The sequence below is a fragment of the Vicugna pacos genome, chromosome 2, assembly GCF_048564905.1.
Source record: "Vicugna pacos chromosome 2, VicPac4, whole genome shotgun sequence".
Classification (NCBI taxonomy): domain Eukaryota; kingdom Metazoa; phylum Chordata; class Mammalia; order Artiodactyla; family Camelidae; genus Vicugna; species Vicugna pacos.
The window spans coordinates 47,686,965-47,703,866 of NC_132988.1; the positions used below are offsets into that span (position 1 = coordinate 47,686,965).

The 16,902-nt window shown below is 38.0% G+C and overlaps 1 protein-coding gene across 3 annotated transcripts in view; it reads right to left on the reverse strand.

Annotated features, from left to right (window-relative positions):
• Positions 1-16,902, reverse strand: part of TET2 (tet methylcytosine dioxygenase 2) — a 119,496-nt gene that overhangs the window by 38,853 nt on the left and 63,741 nt on the right. For 2 of the 3 annotated variants that reach the window (XM_006216167.4, XM_072939418.1), the window contains exons 3-5: positions 3,595-7,049; positions 1,869-1,959; positions 376-469 (exon numbers count right to left, since the gene is read on the reverse strand). In XM_006216167.4, the coding sequence (XP_006216229.2) occupies positions 376-469; positions 1,869-1,959; positions 3,595-7,003 (3,594 nt within the window). In that variant the 5' untranslated portion in view covers positions 7,004-7,049. Of the gene's footprint in view, positions 1-375; positions 470-1,868; positions 2,424-2,967; positions 7,050-16,902 lie in introns of those variants that run through there. The other variant, XR_012059790.1, reaches the window with a different exon arrangement.

Below are 16,902 nucleotides of genomic sequence, written 5' to 3' on the forward strand. Positions count from 1 at the left end.
AGCCAGAGCTAGATGGAAGACAGGCAGGTCTTTTCGATAAAGTTTAAGGTCTTCATAAATGACAGTATAAAGATTAACTGCAGGTGTTTAAAAGATTAGGGACCTCTTCCTCACATGCCATGAGAATTATACTTTTAGCAGGCACTTGAATGGACCTCTTCCTCACCATTAAATTCTTTCAATTAAATACAGTTTGCACATGATTTTTTTAAAACAAATCTGCTTTTCTTAAGAGATAACACTTGATAAATATAAGCAATATTCCTTTAAACTAGCATAAATGACTCTCTGATCTGGGTAACCCCACTCTCAGGGTTAGATTAAGAATTAAAAAGCCCAAGACTGAAGACCAAAGGCTTGTCAATCCACACTTACCCATTTAGCAATAGGACATCCCTGAGAACTTTTGCCTTCTTTACCAGTATAGATGACTCTTTCAATCCTAATAGCTTTACCCTTCTGTCCAAACCTTAAAGAAATCCACAGAAACACACACACACACACACACAAAATTAGCAAATGAATCTAAGGCAACCAAAATATTGAACATTTGAATATCATTTTATTCTATGACCACATCCTGAGAAATGAATAGTTTAAAAAAAAAAAAATAGATCTAAGCCAAGCAAACTGGATAATAAACTTTAAGCCTTGTATTTCTTCAGTATCAAAATACACTGATAATTTTAATGAGCTAGGAAAGCTGATTTTTATACATAATTTCATAAAGCACAAAACTTTTTAAAGTTTGTTAAATTCAGTCTTCTAAGATATATATTATTTGATTTGTCCTTTACTAAATTTAGCTGTTTTAAAACTTGGGGAATCATAATTGATTTTAGTTAACACTGTTCATCTAAGAATCTCTCATTTTTTTTAAAGGCTGGCAAATAACTGGTATCCAGCAATTTTGAAAATATACGATAATTCTAGAAATAGATTATATTTTCCCTTATGGCCAAGGCACTACTTACTGTTTGCTAATAAAAAAAGGCACTTAGGGAAATTCACTATTTCTGCCAGGCTACTAGATGATTATTCAGCGAATTTCTGTGTGCTAATTTAGAAATGAATAATTTGGAAATGGGGCAAGAATGATATAGATAGAATATGTCCCTGCTGCCCAGAATGTCTCCTAACGTATTTTAATGATAACACTGCCTACCTCTCAAAGAAAAGGCCCCCTAACGTAGTAACAGCTCGGAGCTGTGGGTCCCTATATGAAAGTCTCTCTCTGTATTGATTATCTCACTCATAAGAGTCTTCTACATGCAGGAGAAACTGTGTAGATTCGGGTAAATACTTGCATACCTGTGATTGACAGTAAGGAAAAAAAATGCAGCTATAAATGGAATTGATCTCTATTTCTATTCAGTATATCACTCTTGCCCTCTGCTCACACTCATGGCCAACCTCCTCAGAGATAACTACTCATTTACAACGTAGTTACAATTCACCTGCTGTAGGTGAGTGTAACTTAGTGGTTCCCTTCTTAGACCACCTTTCCCTGCTTTACTTTTGGACACTTTATCATCAGATGGGGAAGCCAGAGCAGGGCTTCTCTTTGCAGCCTGTGCCAGCACCCTTGTGCCTGGCAGGCTGGCTGGCTGGTTCTTGTTTGTGCCTGGGTTTTCTGGCATCCATCTCAGAGTGGGCAGCCTGTGCCAGCTCGCAGACTATTAGTCCTGTCAAATATTGTGACTCTCTGGTGAATTGCAGTGTGTAGTGTTGGCAACCCTGGAATAGCTAAGCCTCCTAATAATTACTCAGTTTACAGTTGTTTACTGCTTTGTATGTGAAAGCTGGAAAAATTCTGACATATACAAAAGGATAAACGTTAATCTGCCCTGTGCCTTTGCGTTAATTACCTTTCTTCCATGATTTCTCTAATAGCTGCCACATTAGGACCTGCTCCTAGATGGGTATAAAAAGGACCTTCATCTTTTTCAATAATTTGCTCTGTTGAGATAATAGAAGATTATTATTTTAGACCTCAATTATACTAAATATAAAGGCTACATCCACAAAGCTTATCCCCCAACTACACATTAAGGGCCCTAAATGTGACTTTAAACATTTTTTTTCTTTAAAATGAATGGACTAATCTATTAAAAAATGTGCCAAATAATTAAGTATATGTACATGCTGCCTGTTGGATAAAAATATATTATATTCCATTTCAGATATGGGATAAAGAATTATTTTAAACCACGTAAGTGGAACTAGACAGAAAAAAAACACTGAGGGAATTAAATATATTATATGTAATATCAACTATGATCCAGTTTTTTAAACTGAAAAAAAATTATAGCTTACTAGAAGCCTGCCTGCTATTTGGATGTTAAAAGATTAAAAAGAAAATGTCCTGTCCTGTCTCACCCCAGGATACTGTTCAGTTTATTGTCAAGATATTTTTTTTCCCTCTTATTTCCCCACAACATTTAATTACTCTGTTTTGAAAGTAAGAACACTGAATCCAGACCCATTATTTATATGTCCTTTAGAACAACTTACAATGAGAAGGTATACTGGAGAGAGGGTCAGAGAAAAGGAAGAAGCTCTTATAAACTATCAGAGATGACAGGTGGGAAACAAGGGTTAGGGTGACAGAAGGGAGTGAAGATGAGTGAAACTTACCTAATACTGTGTGTGGCACGTTAGCCCAGTGAGGCGACAGTATTAGCCACACACAAAGGGGCAGTACGGCCCCTCCCTCCATCCTTCTCTACAATGTGGGCTGTCCTGTTGTAAGAGGAATACCACGGAGTGTGTGGACCATCAGCCACATGAGTTTAACACTGGCTTTTACAAATGTCTTCTACTGTATCCAAGCTGAGTGGCTATAGTTAAGATCTTCTCATGTAGATCTCTGGCCATCAGCAAAAAGTTGCCCTATTCCAACAGACCTAGCACGTATCTTGAATTTTAACAAAAAGGTGCTTGTTTAAAAAAAAGAAAGGGAAATACCATATTTTCTATCAAAAAGAAGAAACTTATCAAAATAAATATAAATTACACAATATTTCAAGTGTATAAATGGAGAAAAGGCAAAACTTTGAGTATTCAGAACTTTAGCATTACAGTTTCCCCCGACTCACCAAGACAGAAGATGATAACCTCCCCCTGTCTAGAAGTTAATCTTCTAAAATGACTAATACATTCGACCTTGAATTAGAAAAAGTATTAAAAGCTCTCTTTTACATTTGTTTGCAGATGGCAGGCAGTTTTGTCATTTTAACAGATCTTTTTTACTGCCTGGCTGTCTCTCCAGGAGATGGTACACAAAGAGTTAAGTAAATTGATTAGTCTAAAACAGATACCTTTATATTTTAAAGGATTTGAATGGAGAGGAATAATGAGCATGTACAATTGTTTTAATTTTTTGGAAAAACTGAATGTAAGTGAAGTTCTCTCTAGCACAGCACAAGCATCGGTAACTCAAAGACAAGAAATGTAAGCTTTGGGTTTTTATGAGCCTTCGCAAATTGCTGCCAGGCTCAAGATTTTAAAAAAGAAAGAAAAATCCCATATCTGAAGATAAATTCCCTAATTCTGGATAAACACCATGTGTCTCAGTACATTTCTGGCACTTACCTACACATCTGCACGATGGGAAATCATACTGGGTCTTGACAGGTGTATCCAATAAATTTTTTATTGGAGTATCTAGTAATTTGGAAGGTGACTCTAAAAAATTATTGAGAACAGAACCAGCTGTTCTTTTGGTTGGTGTCTTTTCTGAAGAAGGCGTTGCTTGCTGCTCTAAAGCTGGGGTGTGGCTCTCAAGTTCTGCAGCAGGGGTTTGTGTAGTTAAAACCGTGACTGGCCCGGACATTTCAACTTTTACTTGCTTCTGTGATTTAAGAGTAAGAGCCTTATGGTCAAATAATGATTTGACCTGAAATTGCTTCAGATGCTGCTCCATGGTCTCAAGGATGCTCTTTTGTTGCACATTATCGCAGCTTGGAGGTGGAATCTCTTGCTTTGGCATCTTTTTCCATGTTTTGTTTTCTGGCTGTGCTGACATAGGGCGCATACAGGCTTGGGGCTTGGACCCAGGTTCGACCTTAATTGGCCTGTGCATCTGATTGTGGCCAGACTCTGTTTGGAGTTGCTGTATTTGCTGCTGTTCTTGCTTCTGCAAGAGGTGCCACCTTAGAGCAGCGTGCTTTTGAATGTCCTTCTGGGGCGGGGTCTGAATGTGACTTCCCACGTGACTGGGCACAGGGAACGCGTTTGCTTGGGTTTGCACCAGGTACCTTTGCTGAGCGAGTTGTGCAGCTTGTTGAGCAGACACATCTTGGTTTCTGCTTTTGTGTCCCTGTGGAGCTGAAGCTTGCTGAGGTTTCTGTTCTTGTTCTTGGAAGCACCTGTGAAGAATGTCTTGCTTTGGGGTCACATTATTTGGAAAGTACTGCATGTGATGCAAGTTTTGGGTCTTGTTTCCTGCAAAGAGTTCAGAATGTATAGCCTGTTCTTTATTCTCTGGAACGAGGTGTGTCTTGTTCAAACAAGAAATCTGCACTTTGCTTGCATTTGATTTCAAGATCTGACCGTAGGGGGAATTTCTACTCTTCATATTCTGTACTTGCTCCAGTCCCATTTGGGTACTACGAGTCTGGAACTCATTTGATTTCGAATATTGATTTTCACCACGAAAGCAGTCTTCTACTTTAACCTGGCTGAAGAATGATCCTTCTCTTTGCTGATCACTGTTGCCTTGGGGATGTGAAAAAGTCTGGGGCATTTGTTCTTTATTCTTTATCTGTAATGTTTGCTGCTGTTGCTGGCTTTGAGAGAGGGGTGACTTCTGGGATGGTTGTGTTTGTGCTGCCTGCTTCTGAGGCTTATGCAGAAGGTGTGAGTTTGAGAATGGCTCAGTCTCTGAAGCCTGTTGATTTAAGTGTTGTTTTAATGTTGGGGCCATGAGTTCCTCACTTTGGAATTCTGGTCTTTGCTGAATATGAAATCTTGGGGCACACAGTGACTGCCTGTGAGATTCAGGTGAAGGGTCTGTTTTGGAGAAGTGCACCTGGAGTGAGGGTTTTTGGAAGTGGAGAGGCTGGTCCACTGTACCTTGAGACTGCCCTTGATTCATCTCAACTTGGTACCTTTGTGGCCTCTGCTCTGGTTGCATTATTTTCTGGATATAAGCCTGCCCTGGGAGGCCCCCAGGCGTGTTGGAATTTCCAGTGTATTGTTTGGAGGTCATTTGATTGGAGGCGTTGGACTGATACTGAAGAATTGACCGCAGGGATGTCTCATTACATTTTGGATGGGACTCTGCTTGATGATAGCGAGGGACCTTCAATTCAATCCATCCCGGTTTCAGATAGGACTGTGTTGGGAGCACAGGGTCTCGTGTTTGTTCTTCACCTCGACCCTTGAGGATCTCTTGCTCTTTGTGTCCCGTCATCGGCTGGCAGTGGTCCTGTGGATCTCCTCTGCTACCAGGAACTGGTGGGTTATGCTTGAGATGTTCTGACACTTGTCTTGTTTTCTCAGAACACGATGGAACGGTCATTGTCCCTGGAGTCCATATGTCATTCTTGTTAACACAATTATTCTGAGGCCTTTCTGGAAGCATCAGAGAGGAGCTGGATATGTGTGTGGATGGAGTAGGACTCTGGGATGGTGGTGCCTCAGGCTGACCCTCTATTTTCACTGCCCTTAAAAGAGTTGTGTTACTTTGGTTGGGGTAGTGATGGTGTTCTTCCAAAACTCCATCATTCAGAGTGCTTTTTCCTTCTGAAGGAAGCTGAGGAAACGGTGGGAGAGGAGGAGGGGGAGAAAGAAGCAGTTGTGATGGTGGTGGTGGTGTGGTAGTGGCAGAAAAGGAATCCTTAGTGAACACTGAGCTTTGCTTGAAGTAAGCACCATTTATTTCACTTTGCTTTAAATACCGTTCAGAGCTGCCACCAGGAGCCTGTAAATTGCTGCTGGAACCTGAACAGAGTTCTTCACCAGATGCTAGCTGTGTGGTTCCTGGGATGTTACCATTTTCTGCCGGAGCTGGGCAGATCTCAAAAACTGCATTTTGCTGTTCTGGTTTCTGAAAGGGACAGGTAGCCAGCACTGCAGCCGGTTTACTGACACCGTCAGCATCACAGGCCTCGGTCACCACTGCGGCTGGCTCTGGAGGCAGCTCAGAGTTCGAGGTCTGTGGGAAATTGATCTGCCCTGAGGTATGCGATGGGTGAGTGATCTCACAGGACAACTCATGAGTAGCCTGACTGTTAATGGCATGTATGTGAGATGTGGTTTTCTGCACCGCAATGGAAACACAATCCGGATAATATTGAGACAGTGTTTTTTCCAGGAGTTCACCGTGTGTGTTTTCCATGGAAGAGGCAGAAACTGTAGCACCATTAGGCATTAGCACTGCCGTGTTTTTAAGAAGTAATACAATATTCTTGTCATGGTAGTTAACATCTCTCCCCTCCTGCTCACTCAGAACCTGAAGCTCTGGATTTTCAGACCCACTGCAGTTATGTGCTGGAAAACTGGTGAGACCTGTCACTTCATTTTCCTGGGCTACAGAGCTCACAGGTTCTCTCTTCTCACTCACATCGGAGACGTTTGGTTGACTGCTGCCTTTGACTGGATTTCTTTCTTGGCTTTCCCCAAAGTTCATTCTTTCTCCATTAGCCTTTTGGTCTTGTTTCAGTTTCTTGTTCTGATGGAGCCCAAAGAGAGACGGTTCACTAACTGTGCGTTTTATCCCTCCATTCTGCAAACATCTGGAATACCCTCTACCTTCTTGTACAAAGTCTAGACTCACACGACTGTTCTGGCTTCCCTTCATGTGGGGTATTCCATAGTAACTTTTGAAAGACTGCCACTTGGTGTCTCCATTTACTGCTGAATAAGGTCTCTCAGTTAATGGGCTTCCATTCTGGAGCTTTATAGCCAGAGGTTCTGTCTGGCAAACAGGAGAAGGAGATGGTATCAGGAATGGACTTAGTCTGTTGCCCTCAACATGGTTGGTTCTGTCCTGTTCCATCAGGCTTGCTTCGGGGCCATCCACAAGGCTGCCCTCTGAATGAATTCTAAAAAGCATGGAAACAAAAATTAGAGTACATTAATATGTTTCTAACACTAATAATACACCTTAGAGAAGCATCGTGGCATGAACAATATTGGAGCTCCTAGACAGAGCAAACCGTGGTCCTTATTTCCATGTCTCAGAGTGACACAACCAGGAGCTACTCAGGAAATTACTCTTGTCTTCCCAGCAACTCTCAAATATTCATGGTCACAGAGAACAAAGACCAAAATCACCAGCTAAAGGGGGAACCTCATACTGTATTAGTAAATAGCATCGACTTCCTTCCCAAACAGTTCTTTGTCAAAATGCTAAGAACAATAAAGACTACCTCCTTTCTTTCTTCTCTAGCACCTTACATATCCAATCACTTGCTAAGCTTGATCAATTCCATTTCTCATATAGTTCTTGACTTTTCTTCACTGCCACTTAGTAGCCAGATCTACATGATCTTGTTTCAGTATCTATTGCAACAGCTTTTTAAAGGGCTTCTCCCAAGCCCAGACCTGTCCTCTCCCCAGTCCTTCAAGGACCCTTCAAATTGTTATCAAAGGGAATGTTCTAAAACGCAAATCTGATGTCATACCCTTCTTAACACCTTACTGACGCCATATTGCCTGCGTCAGTAGTTCTCAAACTCTTTACCCAAACACACCTGAAAGATACGGCAAGCTCCCAGTAGTGCTGACATTCCAGAGGATGGGGAAGGGATGAAAGCGTGGTTCACAAAGTGCCCCTTCTGAGTGATTCTGTCCTCCTCTCCAGGCACTGGCTGCCCACTTCTTTTGAGAACTCCTGACTAATAGTGAATGGTTTTTCATTTCATTTTCTATTTTTCTGTTCTCCTACTTCCTCTCACAGTTTATACTCCAATTATAACAACAGCTTATAAATTCTCAAGTGTGGTAAGCTGTTTCAGACCTCCACACTGTTGTTTTATCTGCCCAGAATGCCTTTTTGGTCCCCTTACTTGCTCAGTGACTCCTGGGTTCAGCTAAAACTGTCTCAGGCATCACCTCCCCTAGGATTCCTTCTTTGATTTTTCCAAGAGAATTAATCACTTCCATTCCTATGCTGCTTCTATATCTTGTATATGATCTGCAGCTCAACATACCACACTCAGTTATATTTTGTTTACTCTAACAGGACTGTGAACTCCTTAAAAATATCCTACTCTGTTAATTTCTGTACTTGGTATAGAGTGAGCATCCAGCTTCACTTGATTGATAAAAATTTGCTCATCTTGTGATTAGATCATTTCTTCTTCATTTATTCAAACATTTCTGAGACCAATACCAATGGAGATTTCAAAGCCCAAATGCTAGGGAAAGCAGGAAGAAATGGGCACTAAAACCCCAAAATAATGTATTATAGAAAGTCAGTTCTGCCCCATTCATGATACAACCATGCTTTATTTTCCCCGAGGTTTTCTCATTAAATTTATTCTAGGGGTGTAAGTGGAAAAAAAATTATTTTCCCTTTGGACTATAAAAAAGCTCTATTAAAATAGCCATTGCTTACTAAGAAAAATGAAACAGAGGAGGAAATAAACATTGGGAAGCAACACTGAAGTTATCATTTGCAGATAATAAGACTGTATACTGGTCAACCAAGAGAGTCAGCTGAAAAGTTGTTACAGTTGATGAGAATTCGGTAAAGTAGCTGAAGAAAAAAATCAATAGCCTTGGTATATAAAAGCAACAACCAGTCAGAAGCTTTGGTGGAATAAAATACTATAATAGAAAAAGATGTTTTTAAAACATTATGAATAAACTTAAAAAGAAATGTGAAAGACCTATTTGAATAAAACTCTAAAACAATACTGAGGGTTACACAAACATAAAAACAAAACAAGTGGAAAGGTATATGTTCCTGGGTAGCTGTCAAATTAATTAATCTATTCATTTAATGTACTCTCATAAAGACACTAGCAGAATGTTCTGAGGAATTAAAGAAGCTGTCTCTAAAGTTCATGTGAAAAAATAAGCAAACTGGGTACCCAGGAATAATCTGGAAGAGAATCGTAATGTGGCCTGGGAAGGGCACTGACCAAATTAAAAGCTATTAAAAGGCAACAAAAGCTCAACTGTACTTAAAGCAGCTTGTACTTACACATCAACAGATAATACAGTATTTACAAGACCAATGGAATAGAATAGAATGTCCAGAAATAGATTTAAACATGCATAGAAATATGGTGCAAGGTAACAATGGCATTTCAAATAAATACATTAGAACGACTGGACAGTTTTCTGAGAAAAATAATAAAGTTGGACCTGTCCTTTATATCTGACACCAAAATGTATTCTAGATGGATTTAACATCTGAATGTGGAAAACAAAACCCTAAGAAAATTGAAAACAACCTGAGAAAGCTTAAAAAAAATTACCTAATGACTGGGTAAGTTCTTTGTGACAAAAAAAATCTAGAAGCCATAAAAGATGAGAAAGTTCAGTAAAATTTATGCACGCAAAAATAAACCAATAAGCAAAGTTAGAAGTACATAAAATGTAATATATAGGACCCATACAAACTGACAGGAAAAAGACCAACCACTGAAGAAAAAAATAATGAGCAAAGGATGTGGACAGTTCACAGAAAATGAAATGCAAATGGCTCTGAAATATTTTTAAGATGTCCATTATTACTTGTAAAAAGAAATGGAAATTAAAACTGCAACGAGATACAGTTCTTTCCTCAAATTGGCAAAGAAGAAAAATTTTGATAATGCACTATGTTGGCAAGCATGTGGGGAAACAGACATGTTTTGCATGGTTCTCAGGACTCAAAAGTAATACAAATACCATGGAGGACAATTTAGCAATATCTGTAGAATTTCACAGAAACTTCTTTGATTCTTCTGTTTTAAGAACTTATTTTACAAATATGCCCATATATATGTGTTAAAGAATGTATGCACAATACTTTGCAATAGCAAAAGTTTGGAAACAACCTACATTTTCATATAAAGTATTTCCAGGTAATTAAATGAAGTCAAACAAGCTGCAGAACAGTATGTGTAAGGATGCCACAGCCTGTACGTTTACCAAACTAAAGAAAAGCAGCTCTGGGAGAATATACACTGAAACTGGCGATAATACTTTGCCTCCAGGAGAAGGAGTGGAGAGGCTGGAAAACAGCACTGGGAGGAAGACTGCTTTTAAATGTGTCGTTTTGTAACTTTTAAGCATGTATATTAATTAATAAATAAAACCTAAATCAAAAGGTCATAATTCCTATTGGACAAAGAAAAACAACAGAACAAAGTGACATCTTTATTTCTGTAAACCTACTTCCTTTGAAATGCTAAGAAATGGCCGAGACATGCAAGCCACTGGTCACCAATGGCTCCTGAGCCTTTGAAATGTGGTTAGTACGAATTGAGATGTTCTGTAAGTATAAATACACACTGGATTTCAAAGGTCTTAGTGTGCACAAAAAAAGAAAATAACTCAGTTTCTTAAAATACGTAATACATGCTGAAACAATACGATTTTGGTAAGTAAAATACATTATTAAAAAATTTTTTTTACTTGTTTTAACGTGAGTACTGGAAAATTAAAAATTTTACACGTGGCTTATGGTGTACTTCTATTGGGTAGCTTGGAGCTAAACTAATACTCTTAATCATCAGTAGCCTTTAATTTAAAAACTTTTGTTTCCAGGATCATGAGAATTGATTTGTAGTCTTTGATGTAAGGGGTTTCTCCAAAATCAGGGGCACCACCACTTTTCAAAAGGTAAGAAGCATAGACATAAGCCTAGGAAAATCCTTCATAGACGAGGTCAATTAGCTTTCCAAACACTACAACCAAAAATTTTCTCTTTCAGTAACTAAATCAATTTCCACTGTACCAAACAAAATGTATTTACATGCACACATGTACACTTATGTTATATAAAACTTGCAGGTTCTTTATACACTATATATTGTCCTACTTAATTTTTAGATAATACCTTTATCTATAAATACATATTTATATTTATTATATATGTAATATATTATTCTCTATTATGATCCATACCACATAATTTGGACATTCTTTAAAGTGTCAAGGGCAGAATTACAATGGATAAAGTTTGTGTATCTTTTATGAGCATAATATTAGCTTCTAAGAAGAAATGAAGTTGACTTAGAATGAAATTTATTTCAATATGGAATTTTAAACACAACAGACATTTTTAAACACTAATTTAATATTATTGTTAGAATTATTCTGCCCATGACAGCAAGTCCTTTACTGAGCACAACCATCAGATGTGAAGAGTTAAATGGTTAACCTTTTCAGGGAGGACAGGAAAAGTGTATATTGTCTTTCCATTTTAGGATGAGGATAATTCGTTATTTGATGATTATTTGTTATTAGTCTATGAATCTGACTGAGAAAATTTAAACCAATAAAGTACCACTTGACAGGAAGAAAAAAAAGAAATATTTTCTTTGACTTCAATATGTCCTAGAACACACTTTGCATCTGTATCCCAGAGTATTACACAATCCAGTAACCCACTTGCAACAGCACTCTCACAATCACCCAGTGCTTTTATACTTCCATTGGAAAGCATTATTTATTTTTAATAAAAACAGAAAAAAAATGAGACCTGTTCATTTTGACTATTACAAAAATACTGGCAAAGCTTTCGTGCTGTAATTTGCACAGTGTATATAAATATACAAAGTGTTTTCAAGCTTACAAAAGTCAGTAATCTATGTATTAGGCAAGAAAATCTTCCAAGATAATTTTTTGTAGATATCTACCAGCTAATCAGTGGAAAAAGAGTTAGTAGGTGGTTGTGGTTACTGCTGCTGCTGTTATTGCTGCTGCTGCTGTTGTTGTTATTATTATTATTAACAAATACAGGGAAAAGGGGGAAATTTTTCCAAAGTTAAACTAAGTGTTTTCTGGAATGAATGTAAATTTTTGCCTTAGAGATATTTTTGTGTGGCATTCCCTTTGCTTCTGAGTGACTAAGAACAGAAATAAAATTTTTTATTCATTCATATCTGCTCTTCTAAGTGACTGATAACAGAAATATTTTGAATTCTCATAATTGATTTTTTGATATTGAAATTAAATATCCTTTATAACTTATTTATAAAACAGAAACAAAATCACAGACATAGAAAAATAATGGTTACTAAAGGGGAAAGGGGGCAGGAGAGATAAATTAGGAGTTTGGGATTAGCAGATACAAACTACTATATATATAAAATAGATAAACAACAAGGTCCTACCATATAGCACAGGGAACTATATTTAATATCCTGTAATGAAGCATAATGGAAAAGAATATGTATATATGTATATACTCTTTTCCATTATGGTTTATATAACTGAATCACTTTGCTGTACACCAGAAACTAATACAACATTGTAAATCAACTTTAAGAAAAAAAGAAATGAAACAAGAATGGACAAAATATACCACTCATTCTAAAACCAGCTTTGGCATTTTTTAAAAAGAGGCAGTTTTAGAAATTATTTACCTAAATGGCAGGTGTTAATTAAATAACAATTTAAAATGTCATAATTTAGATCTTACTAGTCATATGATTTAGGTTTATCCCTTTATTCTAATATTCTAATATACCCCATGAAGTACAGTCTTCTAAGGAACCAAAAAGAGTAGTTTTATCTGCTATAAATGTCACTTCTTTTTTTTTTTAAGAAATTCTAAAGGTCAAATTATAATCAGGTAATAGGAATATAAAGAAGCTGTTACGGCCACTCTATGATTTCGGCTAATGCTCCAGAACAATTTTTCATAAACTATGAAGGAGAAAGAGAGAAAGATACTGAGATAGGGATTGAGAACTTTCAGTAAAAATGCCAAGTATGTCAACCTTCAACTGTGTCAGAGGTACACATTAATGAAGCATGTTTATCTTGGTTGAAAACACTAGCCTTCTGACCTGTCGCCAGCATTGTGGTTTCTTAAGGCCAAAGCAGGCTTTAACCTCAGCAGTTTTTACTTTGGTATTTGATTTTGCTCCTTCTCACGACTCTCTGACAATAATTTATTATGAATTCAAGTCACATCAGCAGCATCTGTGAAACAATTACTGCATCCAGGACTGACTCTGCAGTCTAATCCATCATAATTATGACAGGCCTCTTTGAAGATGCTATGATGCATGACTTAAAAATAGCACATTAGTGTGCAAATGGTTCGGCATCTCATTTCACCAATATGCATTTAGGGTTGTAATTTAGCTCAACACCATTTGACACTTTTTGAATCACTCAAGAATGGTGGCTGCACCTCTCACCACATAAAGCTGTAGAGGATGCTCAAAATGTGTGAAGAGGGTTTTTGTTTTTGCTTCTAAATTTTGGCTTATTGATTTTGTTCGTGGTGTGTCTTTTACTGCTCTAAGAGGAAAAAAACACACACATCATTTAAATCTCATGTCAGCTATTTTCAAGGAGACAAGAGACTCAATTTATAGATCTGTTTAGCTGCCATACAATAAGACAAAACTTTTTTCCCTATAAAAATACCTTTGACTTCATATTAAAAGTATATAAAATATGCTACTCTTGTCAGATGAATCCTGTTTATTAATATATGCAAATTACTGAGGTAAATTCTTAAGACCAGTTACCTGCAGGGACTGCATCGAGTCAAGCCCAGGAGTTTCAGCATCAGCCTTAGGAGATGACTGTATATGCCTCTATCACCTCCACCCACAGGCTCTGCACCTACTGGTCATTCAGGTGTTAGGAATTAATTAGTTCCTGACATGGAAGACATTGAGTAAAGACGATATATTTGACTACACTGCCTGCATAGATGGCACTATTCTCCAAAATTTTAGGTTCTTCCTACCAAAATGGGACATAATTTGTGTCAATTACACATTTATTTCAAGATATGTGCAGGACAGTGGGCCCCAGTTTTGTCTAGTGAATGTTCCTGTGGACAGTGCTCTAAAATTCTGACCGAAATGTTGGTTTCAATCCCTATCTTCTACTTCTATCAAATTCCTTCCACTTTTTTTCATAATATATAACATTAGTACGGCTGTTAAGTCCCTCTCTGGAAATAAGCAAAGTGTTCTTTATAGGGCATAACTTACTAAATTAAAAATAATTTTTCATTAATAGTAATGGTAAAATATTAAGGGAAAAGTCAATCAATCCAAAACATAATTTCAACAAAAAAATTTATGTATCCAAACTGCATGTTAAGCTTGGAACATAATGTTTTATATTTGCATTAAACATGGAGAACATAAGGTGAATCAGTATTTTTACTGTAAAACTGACTTTTCTATTTATACTCTTATAAGAACTTTGAATCTTAATATTAAGAGATCTGTGAAGGTGTACTTCACATATCCCAGAAAAATAGCCAGTAAACACATGAGTGTGTCAGAATCTGGGAGGAAGAGCCTGCGTTCCCAGCAGTGCACCAGTGCATTAATTACACAAGCAGCTGCACGCACGTGACAAGCACTTGCGTTGCTCCTGTGGTGTGAACATGCTTCCTGGGGAGGCCTCATCCAGTTTTTCACAACCCTCAGTAGAAACTACATAATTCCAATGTATGAAGTTTTAAAATGTGTTTCTTATCTTAAAAGAACAGCATAGACAACATTTAATAACATATAGAGTATTTGAGGGAGGAGAGTCAGGTGGAATGTCACTGAAGGTTAGGGAGGAGGGTTACAGACAGAATTCTCCGTGGAAGACGTGGAAACAACGGACAGTTTAGAAATGAAACTGCTTACAGCCTGCAACTCTAGTCAACTAGTTTCCCAACTGGGAAGGCGGGCATCATCTTCTGTCAGTTCTCAATTAGCCACATATCTATCTGTTCATCCCAAGATTGTTTCTCAAATTTGGGCTTATTCCAGGTCTCTGACTTTCAGCAAACTAATACGTGCTGAGGGGAAAGATCATCGAATATAATTAGGAATGTAATTTGTCACAAGCGTTATTTGCTTCTCATAAATCATAAAAGCTATTCAGGGTTTTCAGTTTCAGTCCACTCTCATCATTAAAATGGCTAATTATGAGCTAGTTATTCGTACTAGGACACATTTACTCAAATACACTCTAGCCAGTGCTTGACATTTCTGATTAACAAAATGTATTCTAGAAACTAGTTGTTTGGGCTTGATCTCACTGATACCCTGAGAATCTGTCCAGTGAACAAACACGCCCCAGCAGGGGGAGGCTGTAGGCTAGGCTCTCTGCAGGCAAAGCTGAGGTAGGAGAGATGAAGAGAAGGCAGACTTCCTGGGCAGGGAGCCGTGCAGTAAGAGCCCCTGGGGTCCCTCCGAAGAACGCACGTGTGCTGAGAGAGAGCCAGTATTTGGATGCTTGCCCCATAGAGGGCATCCAATGGCTAGTCAATGTCAGCCACCAAAATAGCAACATCCAAAGTCTTGCCGCTTTGTTCAGGCAAATGGGGAACCCTAAGCATTCTTCATCCTTCCTTAGCCCTGCCCAACCTCCTAGTGGCTAGTGCTTAAAAGAGAGGGCAGGGGCAGAGATATTCAGAGTGAGACTCTCAACTCCAAATGTTGGAGCCAGAGGTTAAGGCTGTGCTGGGTAAGAAGACCCCTGAATCAGGCTTGACTTGGGAGTTTTAAGATGACTAGGACTGAGTTTCAAAGACTGGAATAAAATTATTCTAATAAACAGAAGATGCTATAAAAGTATGGAGTCTTATCAAGACAACACCATAGGGATAGTAGGGTGTGTGTGGGGGGCAATATCATAGTATATTTACAGGTAAATTATAGGGGGAAATGGTTTCATTTTTATGCCTTGAAGTATGATTTTTCCAATAAAACTGTTGCATAAATCCGACAAAGCAGTTTCTGGTAATATAAAAGAACTTCATGTAATTTCTGACAGGGCTCAGAATCACGCAATGTTTTTATACAGTGACAGAGGCAGAGTCATAAAAATAAAATGTTGATGTATTCATTCTTTTATTTAACAAACATTTATTTGAACACATCCTATGCCTACCTGCTAGGCACTGTCATAGCCAACAGCAGTACAGCACTGAGCAAAAGAAACAAACAGCCCTGCCCTCTTGGACCTGATATTCTACTGGAGAGAGAGGCAATAAACATAATAAGGAATAAATTGTATGGTATAATAATAAGATGTGGAGTGTTAAAGGACTTACAGGGCAGGGGTGAGGATCAAAAGTACCAGGGAACGTTTGCAGGTTGCCGTGTTACATACTTTTTAGTCAGAGTAAGTCTCATTGAAATAGACCTGAACACAGTCTTGGAGCCAAACTATGTAATCAACATCCAGCTCACCAAGATGATCTTAATTAATCAATGTGTGAAACTATATTATTGGATACACTGTCACACATCTTGAGCCCTAAAATCAAGGTGGAAAAAGGAAAAAAAAAACTACCAAGATGTAGAAAATAACTATATTAGAGTTACCTAATGTGTCACATACCCAGGGGGCTTTAAAGTATTATTGTGAAACAAATTAATAACATACCCTGGGGGGGCAAGGGGAGGTGGTCGTGGTAATAGCTCAGTGGTGGAGCGCATGCTTAGCATGCACAAGGTCCTGGGTTTAATCCCCAGTAACTCTATTAAAAAAAAAAAAAGAAAAAGAAAAAAAGAAGACTAAAAAAAAAAAAAACAACTAAATTTATAGACAACTCCATACTAGGGATACTTGCAACACAGGCATTTTAGCATTTATACTTTGTATTGTATTCATGAAATCTGCTCCGTCTCAAAGGTGTTTTGTTCCTACCACTGCCTCAGAAGTCATGCCATCTGTGTTTCTGAGAAGTTTTATACAACCTTGAACAGCTCCATCTTCATAGCAATCTAGTCCTAATCTGCTACAGTTACCATGACA